Source organism: Strix uralensis, chromosome 3 (genome assembly GCF_047716275.1).
Source record: "Strix uralensis isolate ZFMK-TIS-50842 chromosome 3, bStrUra1, whole genome shotgun sequence".
NCBI classification, from domain to species: Eukaryota; Metazoa; Chordata; class Aves; order Strigiformes; family Strigidae; genus Strix; species Strix uralensis.
The window spans coordinates 4,050,299-4,075,470 of record NC_133974.1 but is presented as its reverse complement, the minus strand read 5'-3'; the positions used below and the strand labels follow the sequence as shown (position 1 = coordinate 4,075,470).

At 47.6% G+C, this 25,172-nt stretch overlaps 1 protein-coding gene across 1 annotated transcript in view; it reads right to left on the bottom strand.

The window, feature by feature from the left end:
- Nucleotides 1-7,306: 7,306 nt before the first annotated feature.
- Nucleotides 7,307-25,172, bottom strand: part of GATA4 (GATA binding protein 4) — a 29,902-nt gene continuing 12,036 nt past the window's right edge. Inside the window, exons 2-6 of the mRNA XM_074861338.1 lie at nucleotides 17,271-17,440; nucleotides 14,451-14,576; nucleotides 13,221-13,308; nucleotides 12,806-12,948; nucleotides 7,307-11,670 (exon numbers count right to left, since the gene is read on the bottom strand). Coding sequence (XP_074717439.1) covers nucleotides 11,503-11,670; nucleotides 12,806-12,948; nucleotides 13,221-13,308; nucleotides 14,451-14,576; nucleotides 17,271-17,440 — 695 coding nt within the window. The 3' untranslated portion in view covers nucleotides 7,307-11,502. The remainder of the gene's footprint in view (nucleotides 11,671-12,805; nucleotides 12,949-13,220; nucleotides 13,309-14,450; nucleotides 14,577-17,270; nucleotides 17,441-25,172) is intronic.

Below are 25,172 nucleotides of genomic sequence, written 5' to 3'. Positions count from 1 at the left end.
ATAGAGCAACACCATCCTACAGCATCCTATAGGTCCCTCCAGGAAATCACACCAGTACACAAGTTATTTCTCACATGAAATCCCAGCCACGTGTCACTTGCAGTTCTTCTGAGGGCTTCTGCCAGGACTAGGTGTACAAGAAAGCAGGTTCCAGGACAAGAAAAGCACAGTTTGGCTTTCATCCCACAGTGCGAATTCCCCCTGCAGACTAATCCCAGAGACGAGCACTGGCCAGAAGCTCAGCTTCAAGCTCCACAGCACTCAGTACAAGGCTCTGTACCTGGCACAGCTCCGAGATAGCTTGATGTGAAAATCAAGAGCAATCTTGTGCACGAGGCCCCACCAGAAGAGGCATTCCCACCTCATGCTAGCATCTCAGCTTCTCCTCTGTCTGGGCTAGCTCAGATACACAGCTTACACCTGCATCAGCCCAGAGCGACTGAAACCAAAGCCTTCAGAGCCACACGCTCCTGCCGCAGCAAGGGGACAGAATCATCTAGGTTGGAAAAGACCTTGAAGATCCTCCAGTCCAACCATTAACCTCACACTGACCGTTCCCAACTCCACCAGATCCCTCAGCACTGGGTCAACCCGACTCTTAAACCCCTCCAGGCATGGGGACTCCACCACTGCCCTGGGCAGCCCATTCCAACACCCAACAACCCCTTCTAGAAATAAATACTTCCTAATATCCAGTCTAAACCTTCCCTGTTGCAACTTGAGTGTCAAACATCTTTGTCCATTGAAGCTTTTAGCCCAGAAGAGGCATTTAAGCCAGCAGCCACCTCCACAGGGCTGTGAACAGCAGTGAGGTGTGAGCATACTCTCAACAGAAGCAGGCAAGGCAGCATGTCTGTAAAAGCCTTTATGTGCCCCAGCACAAACCAAAGCCCTTCTGGAAGAGCTCAAGAGGAAAACATGTCAGGGAACATTACCTGGATTCAAGACATGAATTTAAAAATATTAATTGGCCATATAAACTAGCTTTACTAGGAGTAAAAGACTGAGCTTTATCCCTGTGTCTCCTAGAGCATGGGATAATTATTCACAGGCCTGCTCCAGTTTCATCCAAAACAGCTGCATATTGTGTTCAGACTTTACTCAAAAGCCAGTAGCAGATCAAGAGTCAGCTAAGGAGATGCTCCTGCTGCCAAAGGCACCAGCCACAATCTGGATCCTGGGAGCAGCATTTGGCCGCTGGACACAGGTCATCCAGGGGCTCTGCCCATGCCCCAGGCCCTGGGTGTCTTCCTCCTGACTATCCAGGCACTGGCTTCATGTCAGGCAGCGTGGGATGAGGCCCAGCATAGCTCACACAGCCCAGACCCAAAGAAAACTCACCACCTGCAGAGCTACGCAGCTCTGATTGCTGCAGATTCAGTTCACAATGGGCTCCTTGTGAGAGACTACAAGTGCTGAGCACTTTATAAGGTTTTAATGCACATGCTCCCCCAGCTGTAGCCACTCTAGGCAGCAGAATAATGCTCCTCGTCAAGAGCAGAGCCTGCCCTTTCCCCCAGGGCATCAGAATGAGCAGCATCTGCTGTCTCAGGCCTCCTCCTCCTCTCCATGGACTTCCCTACTTCACCTTTTCACTCCAAACCTACTTCAGCCTCTTCCAAAATGCTTCCCCCTTCAAGGAGGAAGAGGAGGATTACAAGCCCCAGCTCTCTGCAGGCCATGACACCCATCTCCCCAAGAGCATAACCACTGCACCCCAGAGCCTGTCCCAGCAAGCCACCTGAACTGGTACCACTACAGGTCTGGGGCAGGGAGAGAGGCCTCCAGAAGACAGCCTCCCTGTGTATGGGCTCATTTCCAGTTCCTGCACTCAGACAAAAGCCAAACACCTGCACAGGGACATAACAAGGACGAGGCTGCCAGGTTCCTCCACCTCAACCCAGCTTTACCTGCACACCCACACTGCCAGCTCACCTGCACCCAGACATTGCAGTCACACACCCTGCTGTGGAGGAAGCCCCACCCTAGCTTCACATCCCTGCACAAGGCTCCTGCAAGGATTTCAAGGCACAGCCCTGATCCTCCACAGGCAATTGGTGGAGGTGCAGAGCTCCCCATCTTCTCATACTCAGTCAAGCATCACTTTGCAGCTCTCCAAAACAACTGAGGCCAGAGTCTCCACCGCAATTCCCCCCATGGCAGTGGAGGCGCCCACTGCACTCCCCCCAAGCCCCACATTCCTGCATCAAGCTCTCAAGCCACTGCCCTCCCCAGGCCCACCCTATGCATGTATCAGGGGAGCAGACCACACAGCCTTTCTCCCCTACTTCATTGCCCCCCTTCTGCTCCTCAATGCTTCCTCTACCCCTAGTTCCTCTTCTAACACCCCCAGCCACCTCCCACAGCATCACCACCTACCCACCCTCAACATGACCACCTCCACACAAGACTCTTCCACCCACCCACTTTTATAGGGGAGGAGGACCCTCCTGCCCAAATGGCAGGGGAGCTTCCCAGTTGGCTGGTGGGGGAGGAATGGGGAGGGTTTCAAGTCTGATCACACTCACCCCACCAGTTACACCAGCATCTGGGGACTGGTTGGACTGAGAAGGAAGCTGGGCTCCCTGGGAGGAAGGTTGGGTGTTTGTGGGAGGGCTGTGCTCAGCTGTCTCCACCCTCTGCAGGAACACAGCCCTTGCTGGCAAAGTGATTTTGGCTTGAGGGTGGGGTCTCAGCTGCGAGCATTTAGGCTGAACAACAGCCTACTACAAAAAACCATGTTAGTGAGCAGACCAAAGATGTAAATCATAATGGTATTAAAGTGCCCTGAGGAGCTTTTCCCCTCTCTGCTGTGCTAGAGGGATTACCTGCTCCGTGGAAAACATACTGAGTGCTTTTCTGCCATTGTGTTAAAGTCATGGAATCATGGAATGGTTTGGGTTGGAAGTGACATGAAAGATCATGTAGTTCCAACCCCACTGCCATGGCAGGGTCATCTTCCACTAGACCAGATTGCTCAAAGCCTCATCCAACCTGGCCTTGAATTGCTCCATTGCTAGCCTGTCACTTCTGGTGTTTATCATCCTGTGTTGGCCATCCCAGTTCCTACCTACAAGAAGGGGCTCTGTGTCACTCCTGGGCTTGGAGACAACATTCAGTCTCCTGCAATGACTCATTGCTTGGGAGTCCCCAAGTCTGAGCAATTAATTTATCAATGATTTTGCCTCTCATTAGAATCTAATGTTTATTTGGAAAAACATTTCCACCATGAGGGTGGTCAAACACTGGAACAGGAACCCAGAGAGGTTGTAGCTTTCCATCCTTGGGGATATTAAACACTTGACTGAGGGACCTGAGAAACCTGGTCTAGTCCCTTCTGGTTTAAATTACTCTGTAATTCTATCATGATGAGCTCCCTAGGACAGGACTGTGGCAGGAGCAACCCCCGTCGCAGGGGATAGGGCTTTAACATGGCGGCCACCAGCTCTTTCTCACCTCTGGCAGCACGCTGTGGTCGCTGTCACGTCTGCACCCTGGCTGGGTGCAGACCAGCACACACACCCCCACCCTGTGGTGGGAAAAGGGAGGCGGGACCCCTGGTCAACAGACAAGGCCGTCAGCCAACGAAACACCTCAGTTGAGAGAAGTTTCTGGAACGCTGACCATATGTGACCACACTTCAGATCTGACCAGGCTATAAAATGGGGCCTCCAGTGGAGACCCCCTTGGAGTAGTTCTCCTTGGAGTGGGTCTGTGGTCGGAAGCCCTCCCCTGGGAACTGGGATGCCACCCAAGGAAACTTCCTGGGATTGAGTGCCCTCACCCCGCTCCCTTGGTGAGTGAATACTTCCACTGGATATCCTTGAGCGAGCGCTCACCCCTTTGGGGGAGCGATTGCATCTTCTGGGTACCCTTGAGCAAGAGGTTTCTCCTTCAGTGAGTGAGTGTGCACTCACTTTGGAGCCATCGTTCTTCCGTGTTGTCATTCTTCTGTGTCGTTGTGTAGTAATAACTTCCCCAACCAGTCCACCGATCCTATAGTTTGTTAAATGTTATCAGAGCGTTGTTTTCTTGTTGGTTTCAGCTGTGTGGATTTGGTGACAGATTCAGGTTTGTTCAAGTTTATTATCTATGTGAAGCCACTCTGATATACCTCCGTGACATTTTAATTGGCACAGTGAGCAGGGTGTACCGATGGAGGGATTATTCTGGAGACAGGGTTGCCACCCTTCTCCCTTGGGAATGGAGTGGGCAAAGAAGAAGTGGTGTGAGCCTGAAGCAGTTGTGGAGGGGGCGGAGATATGTTGTGGAGATAAGCAAGATGGCAGAGGGAAAGGAACTATTTGCACCATCCTGGGTGCCTGCTTGATACAAGCGCAGGGCCAGCATGTAAGTATTACCAGCAGTTGGAAAGGGATAGTTCTGAGAGGCAGTTGAAAACAGTTTGGAAGTGGAGTTACAATGAGAGAGAGATCAGACATGTTTCTTGGAACAGAGGGTTGAGCTCATGTTAAGCCAAGCGGAAAAGCCCCCCCATGTTGTCCAAATCCAGAAATGGATTGTGGGTACGGATCACGGGGAATGGGATAGGGACATCTGTGGAGATTCTGAGGAGAACAGTATTAACAAGATGGAGGAGTTAGAACAGAAGGATGTGAGACCTCTTATTAAAAGAGAGGCAAGAGGGTCCGCAGGGTAGAAACCCTCGAACTACCATCTGTACTGCTCCATGGGCGGGACCCAAACTTAGTGACCTACAAACTAAGTTCTTACATAAACCAGGTGAGACAGAAACTGAATACTTGTGGTGTGTCTCGCTTAGTGAAGGTGATCAGATATTGTTGAGTGATGATGAGGCTCAAGAGTTTTGGGGACCCAGTGTGTTTTTGAGTGACTGGTGGCATATTGGGCTGGAGGCATGGACCCCGAAGAACAAGGAGAGCCTGTTACCATTCGGATCAGGGGATTGTCGGAGCTGGTGGAGGGGATACAAGAGGCTGCTTGTGTACAGGCGATGTATGAGAGAGGGCAGTAGGGGATACCAACGGCTACACTGGTGGATGCCACCCACCTTAGGCCTCTTATTTTAAGGATGCCTTAAAAATACACATCCAGTCCCTTAGAGAGAGGATCCAAAGAGCCATAGAACTCCAGCAACAAAACCCTCAAAATCCTCTTGCACATGTGCTAACTTGGGCCAAAACACCGTATGTTTAGTCACCTATGGGCGTGAAATGGGATGGATGGATTTGGGCAGTGGCACAGACAGGAGCAGGAGGGTCTGGCAAGCTAGTTGTGAGCCTCGCCTAGGACAGCTCCCCCCAGGATCCTGAACCCTTTCACAGCAGGTCGGATCGAGCTGGTGGTCCAGAGCGGAAGGACCCGTGGAGAAATGTGACCTGTGGCAAAAGGCAACCTGTGGTGAAAGGCATTGGCGTTGGGGGTACCCTGAGCTCTGTTACACGGGCAGGCCATCGAGCACATAGAAGGCTAGTGGAACTGCTGGAGGGGAAAACCTGGAACACAAAGGAACCGCCAGCATCTGCACCCCACAAGGCGGGAAGTGAAACCCTAATCCTTTCATGACCTTGTGAGGGGAATTAAATGAACTAAGAAACTAGAAGTTGGAGTTTGGAGCTTGGACTGCCCAAACCACTTGGAAAATTCTTGTCAATGGTCTGCCACTAAGGAACATATTCCTGTTGGTCCGAAGTGGGTAAGTTTAGAGGTTTAGATTTACACAGGAGCCCAAATCAGTGTTTTAAACAAACAGCAGGCAGATGAGCTCCGAATCAAACCATCAAGAAAAACCATCAACATAATAGGGGTAATGGGTGCAGCAGAGAGGTGTCCGTTAGCCTGAACCCAGTTTTAGCTGCCGGGGGAAAAGGATTATGTCTGTGGAAGTGGCTTTGAGCCCTTATAAAGGAAATGTATTAGTATTCAGTGTGCTCGCACTCAGTACCTACCCCATTTTGTCCTGCAGGACCATTAATGTGTGACAACCTTAAACTGCAAACGGGTGATGACAATAAAATTAGAGACCAATTCCCACTACAGATGTACGTGGGCCAGCCTGTAATGGTGAAGCTGCCCTCTGTTGGTGTTGTACCCATGACTCTTGACAAAATCCAGATGCTTATACATCTGGGAAGCCCTGGATGAAAATTGAAGAACACATCGTATTAGCATCCAGTGGATAATCCCAGACTTCTAACCCAAAAGCCCAGTCCTGAGGGACTGAGGCCCCTCTTTGTGCTCTCTTACAGGACAGTGGGGAGGTGGACAACTCTGTCATTCTTACTGGTGGCAACAGCAGTCGGTGCAGATGACTCAGACTTGGATGGCAACGTAGTGGCAAGGATGATGGTGGGATTCACACAGATGATAATCCTAACATCAATAATGGTTTGTTTACCCACCCCTAGATCAGCTGAGGATCCCTTGCCAATTTTTGTACAGGATGTCAACATATTGCTAACTCTTGAATTAAAGTGAGCTCAGTATAACAATTATAGCTGGAGATTTCAGGGAGACAAAGCAGATGCAAGCTACACCTGTATTGCTTACAATTAGTCACCAGGCATAATAAATGCTAGCTCGGTATGGGATGCTGAGTGTAATTATATTCTCCACCCAACCCACAAGGCCACAGGGTGGAGCCCCAATGGCACTACACCCTGTCCTGAAGTTCTGTGGGGAACCACCAAACGTGGCTCCCTGTGGAATGTTGATGATCACTCCCTGATATACTCCAAACCACTAAATGCCTCTTTGTGTGTCAAATATCCTAACAGAGATAATGAGTGTCCCAACACGTGCAACAACAACTCATTCAGCTGTCCACTAAATTGTGCGTGGGCCAGATACACCGATGCACCTAGCTGGTACGACGGGAAACAGAAGACATGCCTGGCAGGAGAATCCCTGCTCTGGGTCTGCCAAACAGAAATTGGATGCAAGGATATAGATACATCTAGATCTAGATCTAGATACATATAGATATGTCCTATACCCACCAGCCCAAGAGGCCTTAATGCAAGGCTGCCTGTGCAGCAACACTAGCTATTCATGACCCTCCGTCCTAAATTGCTACAAGAGAGGCTATTGTCGCCTTCTCACCACTATCCCAGGCTCATGCTGAACATCTTTTGTCCCCACACTCCCTGATCTAGCATGAGTGTGCTCTGATGGCCACCTATACTCCTATACGCGTTGGTATACCTCTGTAACAAGGACCCATCGCACCATTGCTTCTTCAGGTGCACTTCATATGTGACCATTTACCCCCAGCCCTCTCCAAGAAGCCCATGAGGGTAGTCAGAGTCAAGCAGCAGCCTTCTGGTTTTATTATCATTGTTTTATTTCCATTAGTTCTAAAGGTGTAGAAGTTAAGTGGATTGGTAGCCATACTACTTCATAATATATATTTTTTTACATTTTTAAATAATTACAGCTTGTTCAGTTGGTTGGTTTCCCTCTCCCCCTTACAAATAAGCGTCTGTTTCCATGGGACCTTCCCAGATGTCCTGGGAAGCTTCAAACTTTATACATGGAGAGAAAAAAAGCAAAAGAAAACACCACCCCTGACATAGTCACAGCTTCAATGTTACATTAAGAGTTGTTGATTGGTTTTAAAGCTCCCTTACAATATTCCTGAGCTCCTCCTGATTGACTTCTCCAGTCAGCCCATAAGATTGCAAGTGAAATACGGCTCTCTTCTGATCCATTTACAAAAGAACTGAAGTGATTCAAGATACTGTGCTTCCACAAAGAGGAAAGATATTTAGAAATGGTTAAATGACCTTTCTACCCCTCTGGCTCCCCATCCCGGTTCTCGTCTGCTCATTTCACTCTGGTGACCACTCAACCATGCAAAGATCTGGCTTGGCCCAACCAAACCTTGTGCTGCAAACCCTTCAACATCAAAATTTGCATGTGTGATTTAGTGATGGCCTCTAAGGGAACAAATCCCACAAATGCATTGGTACATGTGCTTAAGTGTTTTGCAGAACTGGGCCCTTCCCTCTTACTCCTTGGGGCAGGGATAGTTTTTGGTCCTGCATTTGTGTAGGACCTGGCCTGGTATGGTCCTCATTAGGTTCTCCAGCCATGCTGCAATGAAATAAATTATAGCAATAGTAATAGCAATAATTATCTTGCCTAATAATTGTATCTAATTTCATTAGGAAGACAGGCTCTAAATGCCTTCCCCCATCATGGGAAGGAAAGCAGAGAGCAGATGGAACCCAGAATTTTGTAAGTTGCCCTCCTGCTAGAATGAGCTGAGGGTCCTGAAACTGGTAGCACTTTAATCATCTCATCCTGTGAGTAGCCCTTCATCTGTCACTTCTGGTGTTTGCCATCCTGCGTTAGCCATCCCAGTTCCTACCTACAAGGGGCTCTGTGTGACTCCTGGACTTGGAGACAACGTTCGGTCTCCTGCAGTGATTCATTGCTTGGGATTTCCCAAGTCTGAGCAATTAATTTACCAATGATTTTGCCTCTCGTTATAATCTAATGTTTATTTGGAAAATCATTTCCACCATGAGGGTGGTCAATAGCTCTACAACAGTTCTGGATGATTGAAAAGAAGAACAGAACCAGACGTATCTGAATTTCTACTGCTTGTGGTACAAATGGGGGGACAAAAGAGCTAATTTCTACCACTAAAGAGAGACAAGCTGTCCTCACAGCTGCTGGAGCCTCACCTTCTTAATGCAGACATCTTGTTCTGTTATCAGAATCCTTGAAAATCATCTTCACTGTGTTTCAAGAATTATTTTTAAGGCTTTGTGGAGGGCTGAGAACCAGTTAACAAATCTCTACCGTGGTCATTTAGATAACCTGAGGGAGCATAAGGCAGGCTTATGTCCTGCATGGGTTTTCTCCTCATGCATTGCAAGCAGAGCCCTTTATGGCATCTCAGAGTGTGTCTTAAGGGCAGGAGAAAAATTCAGCCAGGGAGTTTAGCTTTGAGGGCAGTAGGAGGAGCACAGTAATACGGCAAGGTGGACAGAGCCTCAGGGAGGATCCATATGGAAAGAGAAATGGGGCATGTTGTTGGTCTGGACTTTAGCTCCTCTCCAGGAGGCCACCGGCTCCCCTCCCTCTCAGGTTGTCCGGAGTAGTTCTAGGTATCTCAGATGTGTGCATTAGCCAAGTGGCATCTTTGTGGTGCCTGTTACAGACAGGAGTTCACAGCGAGATCCCAAGAGAGCTCAACTGCCATTTACAAAGGAATATAGTTCAAGGAGGAGGCTGGCTGAAGACCTGCATGCTCGGGGAGAAACGCCTTTATGTTTTCACCCCAAATTCATACTTTTAGGTGCTATTTCTGGCCTCTTGTCTGCAGCCTACCAGGCCTGAGCAGAATCACAGAATTTAATTTATTTTTATTCATGTTTCATGAATGTCTTTTCTTTGTCTGTAATTAACACTAATGAGGCTAGAACCTACATTGGCTCAGCAAGGCAGAGTGGAAACTCAGGTGCAAACACCACGCAGCCATTCCCATGGCATCACTGCCATGGTGTTTTTCTCTGGCGAAGTGCAAAGGCTCTGTCACCCCTCCAAAACCCTGCAAATCTGAGTTACGTAGAGCACGGGGAATGTGGAAGGGTGCAGGTCTCTACTGTGACTCCAGTCCCAGTCTTTATCACAACCAGTCCAGTTGAATCCTTCTCCTTAAAGAAGCTTTTCTTTTCTACCATCAGGAGGAAAATGGTGAGTTCAAACAAAGACAATGCAATGTCATTCTTTTGCTTCAAACACATATGTGGCTTTTCTCTTCGCCAAGCCATTTATCTTGGTGTTTGGGTCGAAGCACTCTTTGTGGGAGTGTTAAACAGCGGGAGACAGAGGATGGCACATTTGGGAGGGATGTACAATCCCTCTTCTAGATTTTCACTTGGTAGTTCTGTACTCGAGTTCTGGATGCAGGGAGAAAAAGAGAAGCTCTGGGAAGGCAAGAAGAGTAACAGTTTGGGAGTGGACAGAAACAAAAGCGGACAGTCTTGTAGGATGAGGTCTCCTAGAAATTCTCTGCCTCGAACAGGGAAAGCTGTCCCTCCTCAGAAATGTTGATGAAAACGTCATCTGCTGAAGCACTTAGACTGCACAGGGGAGCTGTGGCATCTGCGATGCTGGAGTTTGTTAAGCACGTGCTAGAGAAAGAGCAGTCAGGGCTAGGATAGGTAGAACTGATCCCTTTGGGAAAAGGGAATGAGTCAGTGAGCTCGCAGCATCTCTTCCAACTCCATTTGCTAGGATTCCCTGGTTGCTGAGAGCCTTATGGGCAAGAAAAAACCCGAGTTTTGTTTAATACTCATGCATGAATGGAATTATGCTTCTCTTGCAGGCAAGCAAGTCTATGCACATGCTTGGTAAAGAAAATGGCCCCTGCCTACCTCCATTAGAGGCTGAAGCCTTTGGTTGTTGCAAAAGGTGAAATCCTAAAGGGTTAGATGTGTGAAATGGTCATGAGCCAGCTGTTAGGGGAAAGGTGGGCACTCGCAGTACAGCCAAAAATAAACAACAATCAGATTTCATCAATGACATCAAAACCAACATAAAAGTATGCAAAATAATTAAATTAACTGTCTCAAAAGCAATGGGACAGCAGCATTAGAAGAGCATCTTTCACTTGCTGTTCTCTTGAATAATCTCTAAGCCTGGCTTGTAGATATCCATAAGGGAAGAGCCCAGCAATTAACTCCAGGATTTGATGACCAACGGGGGTCTCCTCTACCTGCTTCCAGAAGGTTCCTCCTTCCAAAATTCCCCTTTGACTTTGGACAAACCTTCTCCAGGCTTAGCCAACAACCTTTTGGAAATACAGTCCCATGATTTTGTGATGATAAATAGGAAAGGAGTTACTATTAAATACAGACATTCATTAGCTTTTCAGACCATCTAACAAAATGAAGACAATGCTCTAGATGTGTCAGCTGAGGATGTGTGTGTGGGAGGGTCTCTTTTTTTTCTCTGCCCTAGACCATATCAAATCCACTAAAGTCACCACAGCATGTCTGGTGAAGTCTGTTCAACAAACTGTTCTGGAACTGGCTCCATTTGGTGGAAGATCACTGAATTTGGGTAATGAGAAGATGGTGGCATTTTCTTCTGGTCAGGAAAAGAATGGATGATGACAGAAGAAAGAAAGTGTCTCTGCTCCACCATTGCCTGAGTCTTAAATGCCAGATATTTTTTAAATAAACAAAACTCAAGAATTGTGTCCATCTTTGTGTTTCTGGCTATTTCATAGAAGGTGGTGACAATCAAATAGAAAGGCTCATTTAAAGTGGGAAAAAAGGCTTCAAATCCATGAGTTACTTTGAGATTTGAGTCTTCTCTGTTTGTTTCATAAGAACTCTCCTACACCTCAGATAAATCCTCTTTACCTCTTTGCTGGAACATCTCACAAGGGGAGAGAAGGCAGGAGAGCAGGGGAGGTGGGAAACAACATTGGCTTGATGATTACATGGCATCTTCTTCATCTCTCAAGCAGATCAGCCTGAAGTTCATGGGTGGAAGACCAGGTTATGCAGTTATGATGTCCCCGTGGTTTTCAGCTAACACCAGGCTGTTCCAGGAGTCCTGTTTGGAGCTGGTTTGTGGAGACTGGTAAGCCTGCGGGGAAAGCTTCAGAGCTGAAATCGCAGGGTGAATAGAGGATCCATGTCCGGACATGGCAGAGACTGAGAATGCCTATGGAAAAACAAAAATTCTGTGAACAAAGCTTCAAACCGTAGAGGACCATATGAATCCCTTTACGGGGGACTGGTGCTATTGTAATGACACATCTGTAGATTTGCTGTAGAGCTGTGAATTGCAGCTCATGCATGATACTTTGGACAGGTTCTTTCCTGCTTGTTTTAGACCCTGTTCTTTCCTACTACTGCATATAGGGCATCTTATTCTCTTCTACATGGCAGAAACGATAATTTTACCTCCCAAGGCTTGAGATTTCGTTGGCCTTGAGCTCTCCTAGCTTTCAAATGGACTCCTGTGGATTGCAGGACGCATTAACAGTGCTGCAAAGCACTGCAGGTGCAGGATCAGTCCAACACAACACTCAACCATGTATTTTTTCTCCAGGGAGAAAACTAGAGTTCCCTGTATGAACCCAAAAGGAGAGCAGGTGTCATATACCGCTGTTTCTTAGTTGTGCTGTGTGATGGGGATCATTAACCATGGCATAGTTATTAAACCTGCACACAGATCAGCTTCCAGATCTGGGTGTTGCTCAGCAGGATACATACCTTGTGTCGATGCAGTGTTGGTCCCAAGACCAGTGGTGGGTATGGTACAGAGCACACTGCTTTACCCTGCAGCTCTCTGCCATCATGCTGGCTTGCTTTACCTTTGCAGGGACTCGACTCAGTTAGATTTGGGCTGTGTGAGTTTATTCTCCTCACAGTGCATTTCTCATATCGCTCAACACACAGCCAGCCCATGCAGGGAAATCAGGGTAATATTGCCAAATTTTTCGTTGCTCAAGACAAATGAAATCAAATCATAAAAAGGGAATGGGCATTTTCTTGCTATGGGACCTATATAGCTGCCCAGCTAGAAGGAATTTCATGTTTTCAGCAAAGCTGCTACTTCTTGTCCATTTAGAACTGCCACACGTCATTAAAAAAACATATTGTGCTGTAGGCATGGTGAAACGAATGTGGGATTTTGCCCCATCCCAGAGGACAGATCTCTTACTGTGAACTCCTAGACCCTTGGGTTGAAAAGAGGCAGCCTTTTTCCACAGAGGTTTTGAGGATGTCCTTCTCACTGTATCTACCATCCTAGTTCCCATCTTTGTTCCACTGCCAGCATCTCCCCTCTGTACCTGAGAAATTGGGCTGGCATGCCCGTAATGAGATGAGAGCCCAGGTTCTGTTTTTATGGGGCGCATTTCCTCAGTGGTTGTGGCACTGCTGCTGCTGCTGGTGGAGCTGGTGGTTGGGGTAAGACTCTCGCTGCTGGATGGACCTGTAAGAAAGCAGACAGTAAACCAGGCTCTTCCCAAAGAGCTTTCAGTACGGAGCTGTACCCATCCACCCAAAGTTAGTGCAGGTAAAAATAAATTAAAAAAAAAAAATAGTGGGAAGGGCTTTGTTACTGCTGAAAGACATTCAGACATCCCCATTTTTGAAGAATCAGCTAATTTTGTGGTTGGGTGTCTGACTCACAGGACATGATGGTCAGAAACACAAGTGCACACACATACACACATACAATAAACTCCCTCCTTCAACACTTACCTGCTGGTGTCTTTGTTTTGTTAAGGTTCTTCGGCTTGCGCTTCCTTGTCTGAATGCCCTCTTTTCTCATTGCTAAAGGCCTTGGAACCTACAGAACCAAATATAAAAGCACATTAGTTTCTGTATGGCCATAAGGTCATCTAGGAGAACATGGTTCCAGTTCTACCTCGTAGGCTCCATGAAAACTAACTGATTTAATTCAAAGCAACATGATGGAACCCAAAGTCACTGGTCAGCACTGCTATGTAAAGAGATATTTCACAGCTACAAGATGTGGATCCACATGGGAATATATAGGGTTTTCACACCACAGGTATAGAGTGTTTTAAGGCCAGAAGGGAACAACAGCTCATGTGATTTACTTTCCTGTTTAACTCAGAGCAGAACACATCTTTCTGACTAATGCCCACTCTCTGGAAAGGTACCAAGTCTGTGTGGGGAGACCTCCCTTAGGAACAGATCCCTCTGACCCTCATGGTCAGAAACACACTGGGATTTCTAGGAAGAATTTGTTGGGTTAGATAAGGCTTCACCTCATCCACCTTGTCTTCCAGCTTTGACCTGTCTCTCATAAATGCTCTTCCATCCACCGAAGCACTGGACATCTTTGAGATCAAGGATGTGTATAAAAACCCAGGGAGTAGCAATGAGAAGAGGGACTGGGGTTTGCTACTAAGCAGTAGGCAGGGTATTGAAGGCCTCTGTTGCTGCCACAGGGTTGGCCCCATTGCCACTGACTAGTGGGCATCTTGAAGTCCTGCTATGCCTTGGACTCCAACAGGGCTCTTGTAGGTATACCAGACATGACATAGATACATGAAGCCCCCACTGACAGGAAGAGACTATCTGGACACCCATGCGAGAAAAATCATCTATCAGTCCCATGACAAGTCTCAGCTGGGATGTGACACCCTGTGTGGAGGAGCTCAGCCCTTCTTTGTGCTTCTGACTCAGGTTTTTCACTGAAGTGCCTGAATTTAGGTGGGAAGAGTCTGGGTCTCGGTTTTTTGGGTTTTAAGACTCGGATGCAAAAGGTAGCAAATTAGTGTGTGAGAAAGGCCCTGCATCCATCACCCTTTGCCAGTACAAACATGATGTAATGTTGAGGGGGACTAAAGCCCACAGGAAAAACAGCTCCAGGAAAGCACAGAATTGTGCAACAAAGCCGATCCCCAGCTTGATGCTATCAATACCCTCCCCACAGAGAGTAGAGATCAATGAAGGCGTTACCCCATGGAGCTTCATGTAGAGTCCGCAGGCGTTACAGACGGGCTCTCCCTCGGCGTTTCTGCGCCAGAGCGTGGTTGTCGTCGTGTGGCAGTTGGCACAAGAGAGGCCGACGCGGCGGGAAGCCGACTGTGAGAAAATGTAGAGGAAGAAAACACATCAGCCCTCCACTGCTCCCACCAGTAACGTCTCAGATCCCAACAAGCTCGCTCCAGCACGCCTCAGGTTTTCCTCTCCCCTTGTCTCTCTTATTTCTCTCTCTTTTTCTCTTCTTGCCTTGCTGCAGTGAATAACACAACAGTGTTTTTCTTTCCCTCTTGCCTTTCAGCTTCTGCTCCACTGCCTTTCCACTGCCTCCTGCCTGCCAGCACCGAGCAGACACCTCAGCTGTCCTGGGACATCTCAGATGGTGCCAGAAACATCCCCTGAACAGAGTCCCAGGTCTCCAGTGGGTCTAGTAGCAGCTGAGAGACCCACTGCATATGCACACGCCTACACTAAGGTGTCTGGATCTCCAACCGTCCTGCCCTTTCAGGCTCCCGAGCCCTTCACCTTCCAAGCATCATGGCATTTCCCAAGAAGATGTTATCAATGCCATGAATGTTACATACTCATTGCTGGCTTTGCATGATGTTGCTTGTGTGACTTGAGGGGTAGATAAGAAAAAGAGTGCTTCCAGCAGCAGGATCTCCCTAAGATAAAGACGGATAATTAACAGGAATCCCCACTAACAAAGCAGTGCAGGGAACAGACCTTTTGAAGTTCCCTTTCTGGGTGAACTGGTTTAGCCAGACTCAAAAGGCCACAGGAGGAAGACAATGGGCTTGAAACCATATAAAATACAAGTTTTGATCTTGGAAGCAGAGTGGGAGGTGGAGGAAGAAAAAGCCAGATCCTCCATGCCTCCCAGCATCCTTCAAAGCTCAGGTCTTAAGAGGCCGAGGATAAAGTTTGGATGGGCTGGGGTCATATTCCCTCTTTGCTTGATGATAAACTGAGGACTGTGAACAGAAGTGCTAAAGCTGTGTGAAGATGTCTGTTCTCACAGTGCACGAAGAGGAGTCTATAGGGAGGAAATCTGGTGGTCTTGGACATCTACCCAGCTCTGCAGACCTGAAGAGCATATCTAGCAGCTGTGTAATGGAGTGAAAGCCTGGGAGATGAGAACTTGGCAGCTACCAGGGATTTCCTCTCTGCTCTTTGCCATAGCTTTCTCTCCATGTCTTCTCCCTCACTGTAAAACAGGATCAGTTAATCTATGGCAGCAGGACAATCAAAATTGAAATTCAAGTAATTCTTAAGACTTCAAAAGCTGGAAGCTCGTCTGGTGCAGAGAAACCAAACTCTCCTTTAGTTGTAACCTCACCATGTGGTCACTTCAGTTGTCAGCCTTTGTAAGTGGACCAAGAGCTTAAAAGAGAGCTTGCAGCAAAGGCAAAGATCTCCCCTTGCATATCTCTGGCATATCTCAGTCTTCAAAAAAAAGGAGTTACACAGTGACAAATTAAACCCAATCACTTGTACTGAATATACTTATTTAGGCAGACCAGTTGGCATTACTTTAACCACACCCTACACTGCATCCCAAGACAGATCCTCCTTTTCTTCACGGAAATTCTCTTCCAGAAGAAAAAACAGGAATTTGGCCATTTTTGCAAGATTTCCAGATTTCCAGCTGCCCAGCCAAGTGACAAAAGCGCATGTACAGATCTGCACAGCTCATGCATTTATTTTTCTCAGGGTGTTTTCCAAGCCTTACCCCGAGGCTGTGCAGAGCTAACAGGATGCATTGCTGCCTGCTGTAAAGGACCAAGCCTGGTACCTGACGGGCCATTCCAGACTACACAGATGTGCCCAAGGATAGCATGTAGACCAATAAATGAAAGAAGGCAAGGGGCTGGGTGCCAGGGTGCCGACACTGCCTGGCTCAGTCAGTGCAGTGCCTAGGAAGGGGTTTTCACAAGAGGGCGCTGGGTGGCTGTGGCTGGTGGCTGCGCTCAAGCTGCTAGTGTCATTTTTGATACTTGCAAGGGACGGCTGGGTTTGAGCACAGACAGGTCTGGGCAATGCGAAGGGCAGGGCAGGTTGGGGATGGAACCTCATGGAAGACAAGGATTGGGGAAACATGGCCCTCAGGGATGGCTTGCTGGCTCCTTTCTGCCTGGGGTCATGAAGGACCCATGTCCCCAGGGCACAGACTATAGAGACCTTCCCAAAACCCCTCACCAAAACAGGTAGGGACAGGCAGGATATCAACACCCAGATATTCCCATCCGCCAGGTTCCTCATGCATACCCCATCCTCACCCCATAGGTTTTGGGATGCCCTGGCTTGCTCCACAAGCTGCTTCAGCTCACCCAACAAAGCCAGGAGCAGGGTGAGAAAAGGTGGTCAGTCACCATGAAGTGAGGGGGTCACCCAGCAGTGACTGGGGAATAAGGACCCTGAGGGTAAGAAAAGACGGACTGGTAGTCTGGTGGAACTGAAAAGGGCTTCCATTTATCCTAATATGCCTGCAGGGATACTAAAGCAGAGACTAGCTTTTGTTAAACCAACACCACGGTACTGCCCCTGTGTCCTACAGCCCCCTCCACTGCCTGATCTGGGTGCCTACAGAACTGGTCTGGACAGTACAACGTCTTGGAGTGTACCAAACACAAGACAATCTGTCTTATTTTGGAAACTTGGAGCAAAACCACCTAGGTTGGGCAGATGGGGACCCAAGGAGTTGAAACACCCCTGGCATCTCCACCTAGCTGAAGTCTTTTTGCCTCATCCTCACACGCAGCCTTGCCCCACATGCGTTGTGTGATCTTGACTTACCAGCCTCCTCTGAGGTTTGAACAAGGGCCGGTTGATGCCGTTCATCTTGTGGTAGAGCCCGCAGGCGTTGCAGAGGTAGTGTCCCGTGCCATCTCTCCTCCAGAGCGGGGTGGACATGGCCCCACAGTTGACACATTCTCGCCCCTCTGAATAATCATCAAAAAATTCTGCTGCCATGATGCAAAAGAAGGGAAAAGACGTGGTTAATTAGGCAGCCGTACATTTAATTTCTGGTCTGGTTCTCAATTTAGCCCAGAAGTGACATTTCAAGAAATTACAAACATTCAGATTTTATAGGTTGCAAGGTCTTCCTTTCTCAAGTAAGTCCCTGGGATTACTGGGAAGAGGAACCCCTTTCCCTGCCATACAGTGTTGGCTGCAGGACTTCTGTGGCAGCAGGGATGTGCTGGGACGCGGATACAAGGAGGAGACAGAAATAGAAACCTTCCCTTCTGCTCTGACGTTATCCAGTTTTCAAGACTGGACATAGCCAGGGCAAGCAGATCGGGGCAGGCAAACAGCCGTGTTTGCAATCAAGACAAATTGCCTGTGATCACAGACAAACACAAGCCTGGTCCCACACAGCAGAACTGCCCAGAGATCAGACAGCTGCCCGAGCATCTCTCAATGGGGCTCAAGTGGGTGTGGGCAGGGAAAGCCACGCCATGTGCTCTGCTCCCCCCCAGGACTGCTCCTCACCCAGCCCATGCCAGCTCCCACCCAGCCCCTCTGCAGAGAGCCTAGGGGAGAGACGTTCACGTGCCTTCACCTTATTCACTACAGGAGAAGCATCTCCTGAACTGTGAGAATCCACATGTACCCAACAGCTCAGGCCATCAGCTAACAGACATCCCTGGGCATCCACAGGTGTCAGAGACTCGGCTTTTGATGCAAATCTCTACTGTGCTTGATGTCATTCTTCAGGGCTTGGTACATTCACCCACCACGCTACTGGTTCATTCTCTACTGTGACGTGAGAGTGAGGACAACTGCTCTGGGCTGGGCCAGTTCAAGCCCTCTGGCTACAGCAGGTCCATATCATCTGCAAGGTGGTGCAGAGTTCAAGACAACTCACCTCAACTGCATCATCATTTGGAAAGACACAGGTCAGCTCACCCTTGGATACAATGCCCTTCAGAAGCCAAGAACTTCACCTAATAAAATATATACATCAACTATAGGCCTTGCTGAGATGTAAATATAGCTGCATCCAGTTGGCAAGGCACTTGAAAATGTGCGTTCCTGATGGTGATCCCACCTGGAGAGTGTCAGCCGTTGAATTCAGCTTGAGGACATGTTATGTTGCGGGCACCAAAAAGGGAAGACTAAATGGGGAGGAGAAGACAAGCGACAGCAAAGGGCTCCATTACTTAGTGTAGGCTGGGGATAAACCAGGCTCCTGAAAAAAATTCCCAACAAACTGCAGTGCACAGGGTATTTTTGGAGGATGGCAAGAGCTTTGCATCAGGACCTTCAGCCATTACAGACCATCATAACATTAACTCTTAAAATGTTATTGTGCATCTTACTATATTTTGTGCTTGTCCACCTGCTTGTTATATGAGTATCTCAGCTTTCTGCTGGAAAACAAGAGTTCCCCAAAGAGCAAACCAACAAAATTTGGCTTGTTTCTGATCTGTGTCTCAATCTCATGTGGTTTCTCTGATATCTAATGAGGGTTATGTTCAAACATCAGCCTTATTTTCTCTTTTCTCCAGACTACTTTTTGGAAAATCTGTAGGAAACTACATAACCACGAAACAGCCAAAGGATTAAAAAATTACTAAAGTGGCGCCAGTAAACAGAGACACAGAGAAAAAGATTCACGTGAGCCTAATTCCTCATGGAAAACCAGGCTAAAAATGGCAAGAGATTACACCATGGGGAAATACTAGAAAACAGTAAATGAGTGTACCCAAGGGCTCTGGAGCCAGGAAAGAAGGAATCCAGTATCTTCTCAGCAGCTCTGAGCAATTCTGGTGGTTTAGGAAAGATGGGAATCCCTCCGGGTGATTTTTGTACACGTGGATTCAGTGATATTGTAACCATAATGCCTCACTTTCCCCTTTAAAATCATTGTTGAGTCACAGCCAAAATCTAGATCAAATAAACTTCTTTTGAAAAGAGAAGGGATTGGAACCGCTGGTCAGGAAAGAACTCATTTCCTTGAAAAATCTCAAGAAAGGAAAAACATTTCACTATTTTTTTCATCTTAGAAGTTGTTGAGGTTTTTGATTATCATTCTCCAAAGAAAAAGAAAAATTATTTTCACAGTGTTGTGTGAGAAAATCCCTTCTTTGAAAATAATTCAGCACAAAGCTGTTGACATAATCCAGGGAGAATTTAGCAGAGCAGAGGTAGTCCAAAGGTAACAGTTAAAACTCTTGACTGATTCGAGTTGTGTCTGTGACTAATTACAAAATACCATATTTCCTGAAGATTTTTCCACCAGAAAATCAAAATCTTAAAGTTTTTAATCAAAGAAAAAGGAGAAAATTCCTAACAGTCTCTCAGAAATGTTAAGAGTTGGACTAGCTCTTGAATAAGAAGGTCCCTCAAAATAGGTATGATAAGCAGAAATGTCAAGTATGGGAATACTTTCGTTTTTGAAAGAAACCAAGGATGTGGAGTTGAAATGAGACAAAGTGTAAGCGTCTCATTTTCTGACAATAAATAAAGTTGCTACTGAATATTGAGCATTATTTTCTGAGTTTGTGTGACACCCATCTCCAATGCCCACATTATTTTCATTGTTGGTTTGTAGTCAGACATCTAAAACCCCAGTACAAAGCAGTAGAGACCTGCTCCCTTTGCTCTCCTGTTTCATCTGTATTTGTTTATGTTCTTCACTACTTGTTTGGGGGTTGGATTTTTTTTACAGTTTCCATGGGATTGGGACTGGAGCGTCCCTCTTGAGGAACTTTCACTGGTTTAAGTTTCAAAAAAACCTCTTCTGCTTCCATAGTAATAACATTTGTGTGATTTTCCCCTCTCAGCTGCAGACAAAGGTGATCCTTGTGAACATTAATAAACAGGAATCACTGGTGCTCAAGATGGGGAAGGAACAGACTTTGTTCCCAGGGCACACTGAGGCTCCACGCAATGGGTGGCTCTCCCTAATCTCAGCCCTCGTGGGGCGATATCAGATGGGTGCGTCCCTTGCGTGCACCACCCAGTGCTGAGTCAGAAGGTGACATCTGCAGAGTGCAACCTCGTTAAAACCATTCCTGAAGGCCCATCAGAGCACAGAGAGCACCTTGACCTCAAGAGATCTCCCCTGGAGGAGAAATATCCTCTCCTGCTTCAAAGTATGATGGCAAAGAATGTGTCTTGGACACTACTGGATAATGACTCAAAGAAGATGACGTAGCCTTAGTGCATGCCCTTTAGTGAACAAAGGGCATCTGGGTCCCAGTGGAGAAGTGGAAGGCAGGGGACTGGGTTTCTTTCTAAAAGAGGTGCTATAATTTCACAGCATCACTAAACTCAGAGATGAAATTGCTGAGGGGAGCTTTCTGAGCTGACCTTCTGGCCGCACAGCTGAGACATCCCAGCTGCTCTTGAAAACCTGAGAGTCTACAAAATCATGAGAAGTATCACCTGAAGAGCTGCAGCCCATGCAATTTGTCATGGGTGGGTGTCCAAGACTTAGAAAACACAAATGCTCAAAATAGCTGCTTGTTTCTGAAGATCTGGGCCATGATGTCTGCCTGCCTCCTTCCCCCAGGGGCATAGCTTGGGGAAAGACCCCCTCCCCATGCCTGGGTGCTCATGAGAAGACAGCAATATCTCCAGGGTCCCTCCCAAGACAAGCCCGTTCCCAGGGCCCAGAGCCCACAGGAACTGTGATCCACCGGCAGGCTGAGCTATATTGGGCATGGAGGTCACTGGGCTTCAAGTGCACTGATTGTTTAATTTGCCATTGTTATTAATAATGGGGATTAAGGAGGCTCCCTAGGAAAAAGCAGCAAAGTGTTTTCTTGGCTTCTGTCTCAGGGCTGGAGCTCTAAATCCTGGCATTATGAGATCCCCTGACACTTATTCCTTGTACTTAGCAGCCGGGAAAGGAAACGTTTATTCAGGCAGCAAATTGCCCGAGCAGCTCCCGGAGGGCCCTGAACAATGCGGGGGGAAGGAAAGGCTCCCCCAGTCACACTCAGGGCAATAATTTCCGTTTCATGGCACAGGAGCCGCTGTCTGATAATGGAGATTTATGGGTCCGTCCGGTGACCTCTGTAATAGCCTTTCTGCTGAAAAGATTTACTCCCTCTCCCAAAGCCAGGTATGGCCAGCACTGGGACAGGGTTGAGGAAAGGATGATATTTGCTGGTTAGGCTGAGAAGGACACCAGCCCATGGCTGGAGTAGCCTCATGTGTGCTGACTGGCCTCATCTTCCTCTTTGAAGGTGCAGCTCCCCCAGGTGCCTTTGCCTAGCCCTTATCTTGGATAATATCAGTCTTGGGATCATTCAGTCCTTTTCATGGGTTGGGTCACTGGTGTTGACTAATGCTAATGGCCTTCTACTTAATACTTCATAAGACCCTACCTTCAGTCCATGAAGTAGCTTCTCACATGAGAGCAGATCATGAAATCACAGAATCATAGAATCACAGAATCATTCAGGTTGGAAAAGACTGAAATCTTGTTGAATGACCTGGCTGAAGGAGAGGTTGGATTGGGTCCTGTCCCTACCCTGGTCATCAGCTCACTGTGTGAAAGAAGATCTTTTTCCCCTCACACCTACTGTTTATGAGGACTGCAAGGTCCCCAGGGCAGGAAATGTCACTTGTGTGTTACACAACAGCCTCCTAATCTTGGGTGAGGCCTTGAGCATGCTAATGTGAGAAATACTTTCCACAATGGGACATTCAGTCCCCAAGGAGCCAGGAGTAACTCCTAAGTGGGGCACTGGGGTCTGGTAGGGAAAAAGCATTCTTGGATATGGCGCTTCATGGCTCTTAGTCATTGGGAGTGGTCCTTCACATCCACCGCCAGGTCTACAGAGATCAACCTGTCCAGACAATGCAGGGCTCAACAAGAAAGAAGATCTGAGCACCACCAGCCAGCCCACACCTATAGGCACTTTTTCCAGCATGGCTGGGACGTGACTTCATCTCTGAGCAAGGACATGGCCCACCCAAACTTTGACTACTTTGCATTCCCTACCAGGAGAATCAAATACCCTCTTGCAATCAAGTCAGCTGGGGATCAGAGGGAGGTTGTCAGGGCTTGAGTCTGAAGAGTGGTTTGAGCTGCCTTCTTTGGGTCTTTCCACCATCTCTGCTAACCCCAACTCTGCCAGCCTGACAGTATGTCCATTCCTGAGTCCAGACTTTCTGGGTTTGTTTGGACTCTTCCTTAACAACCCTAAATCTGTTAACCTTGGAGAGATCATCCTGAACACGTAAACCTGATGGATCAGGATCCAAAAGAATAATAACAGTAAAAGCACCTCCAATAGTGAGATTTTGAATCCCTCAGTTTGGAGCCAGCAACCAGTTTAAAAGTTTCTGTTCCCAAACCAGCCTCTAGAAGGGGACAAAGAGCCCTCCCTGCACTCATTTGGGGTCAGACCAAGCTGCATGAGAAACAACGAGGTTATCTACCTTTTTCTACCCTCCAGCCCCCTCCTGCCTTCACCCCCTCTGGGTGAAGAGGAATGGAAGGACACTTCTATTAATATAGCACTGGAGTTTTGTTTACAACTGGAAGGATAATTGATATCAACATTTCCCCCTGCAGAAGTGTCTTCTCAACCCAATGAAGCAACTGAGCAAAGGAGAAACTGTCCTTCAAACACAGCCAGGCACTTACAGGCTCTAAACAGACACTGAGAGCAGTTTTCCCCGCAGACAACCAGTTTCCTAAAACAATTTGTTATGATAAGAGGTGAGAGCCACGATCCTATGTATACACAAATCCCAAATGGAGTCTCAGGGGCACTCGCAGCTGAGGCAAAGGACTCTGGCCCCTTGGACACACGGACACCCTGAGATCTCACCCAAGACATCCTCACCTTCTGCTTCAAGGGACAGCCATGACAGCATGGCAGGGAGAAACAGGATTTGCCATTGCCAGCTGCTAAGGATGGTCTGTCCCATATCCCAAGATTGTTTCCATTAAAAAGTGACAGTGTGGAATTCCTTCCTACAGTTCAGACCTTTAGGGGTCCTTTTAATCGGCGTTTTGCTGCAGCTACTGGAGCTGCAAGTCACATCTATTTCTTTTGAATGGATTGAGATGCTCCCATGAATTGCATGGCTCCAGAAGCTGAAGTTTCAAGGGGAAAAATCCACCAAAAGGTTCCTGGTCAGATCACAGTAGTTAAAAGTGCTGGCTGGTCCAGTACCGTGGCAGAGCAGGGCTGAACTGGAAAGGAAGACAACAACAAAAAGCAAGGAGAAAAAAAAAAAAAAAAAAAAAAGTAGAAGGGGCTGGGAGCAACTGTAAATAAAAGAGCCCAATTTTATGCATGAGAGACATGTGCAGTCAAAAGAAAGCTGTCAGTGACCCTTTCCTTTTTTGATGGGGACATCATCAGCTTGACACACAGACTGGGATCAGAAAGCCCATGTGCATTATCTTACCCTTCAGCTAATAGAGTCGAAGGTGTTTCTGTAAAAACAGGTTCTCCCCATTGGCTTTTTCCCTCCTTCCTCTTCTCTGCCTGTTTCCCCTCTGACAGAATTTGGAGGAAATTCATCTGGGGCCCCACTATTTTAGAGAATAAGGAGACCTAGACATGGGGAGAGCAGGACAGTGCCTGTTTGAGTAGTGCCCACCACTGGATTGGCTGCTGGTGGGAATGTGCTCTGATCTGGATTCACAGGGAACATCACCTGTGTGATTGCTGATCTGCAGGAAATGGAAAGGGGTGTAAATTCCTCACTGTTAACAAGAAACACATTTTGAAGCAAAATGCATCATTGTGAAGCTTCACAGAAATGGCTCAACGCTGTCGCAGAGTGTTTTGGGGTTTATCTGACACATCTACAGGGCAGAAAATGGTTGGTTACTCAGTTGGCTGACCAGACCAAACAGTTTTCCCCCTGCAAACCTAAAGATCCTACTTATTGCTTAGGAAACATTCAACCTAAAATCTGGCTGAGCCACATGCTGCTTTCAAAAAGGCGAAGAAACCTGTTTTTTTCCGTGCTTTGTGAAACACCACAGCGAGACTGTTCCTGCGCAACCCTTCCCAGGCCAAATGTTTCACATCAAGGCAAAAGGAACATTGCGTCCCTCCCCTGCAAAGCTCCCTCCTCTGCCTGCGGCAAGCCAAGGTCTGTGGCACACACCATTGCCAACAGCCAAGAATACTCCTTTCCTTCATGGATATGTTTTCCCCAGTTCGAAGGACAGTGGAGGTAGAAGGAGCCAAGGGACCAGCTGAGATCATGTGCAAGAGGGACACGATGGGAAGGTTGGTCAAATCCTGGGCCTGGATTTGAGTTCGGTCTTGGCTTTGCAATAGGATTCCCTTGAGCAAGGCTTTTCATCTCCTTGCAACACTGTTCTTCTCCCATGAGAAGGAGGAAAGGCTCTTCCCTGTCTCACTCGCACAGGCAACAGGACAACTTTCAAGGGCCGCAGTCATAGATGTGGAGACAAGCAGTGAATGGAAGAAGGGTGGGTGGAAACAGGCTGGATTCCTCTAAAGCAGATTCAAACAAACTGCCTGTTGTGGGAAGGGGCAGGAGATGGTCCTGGGGGACTGGCCAGCCTGGTTGCTTGGAAAAGCATTGACAGCTCTCCAGCACACCAGAACCACCAGACCATCAAGCCCAGTGGTTGTACCAGAGCTGAGTGGAGAGACTGCCGACCCACACACTGAAGTACTATGTCCCACATCCAGAAGGTACACAGTCTGCTGTACAGAAGACAGGCACACAAACATCCCC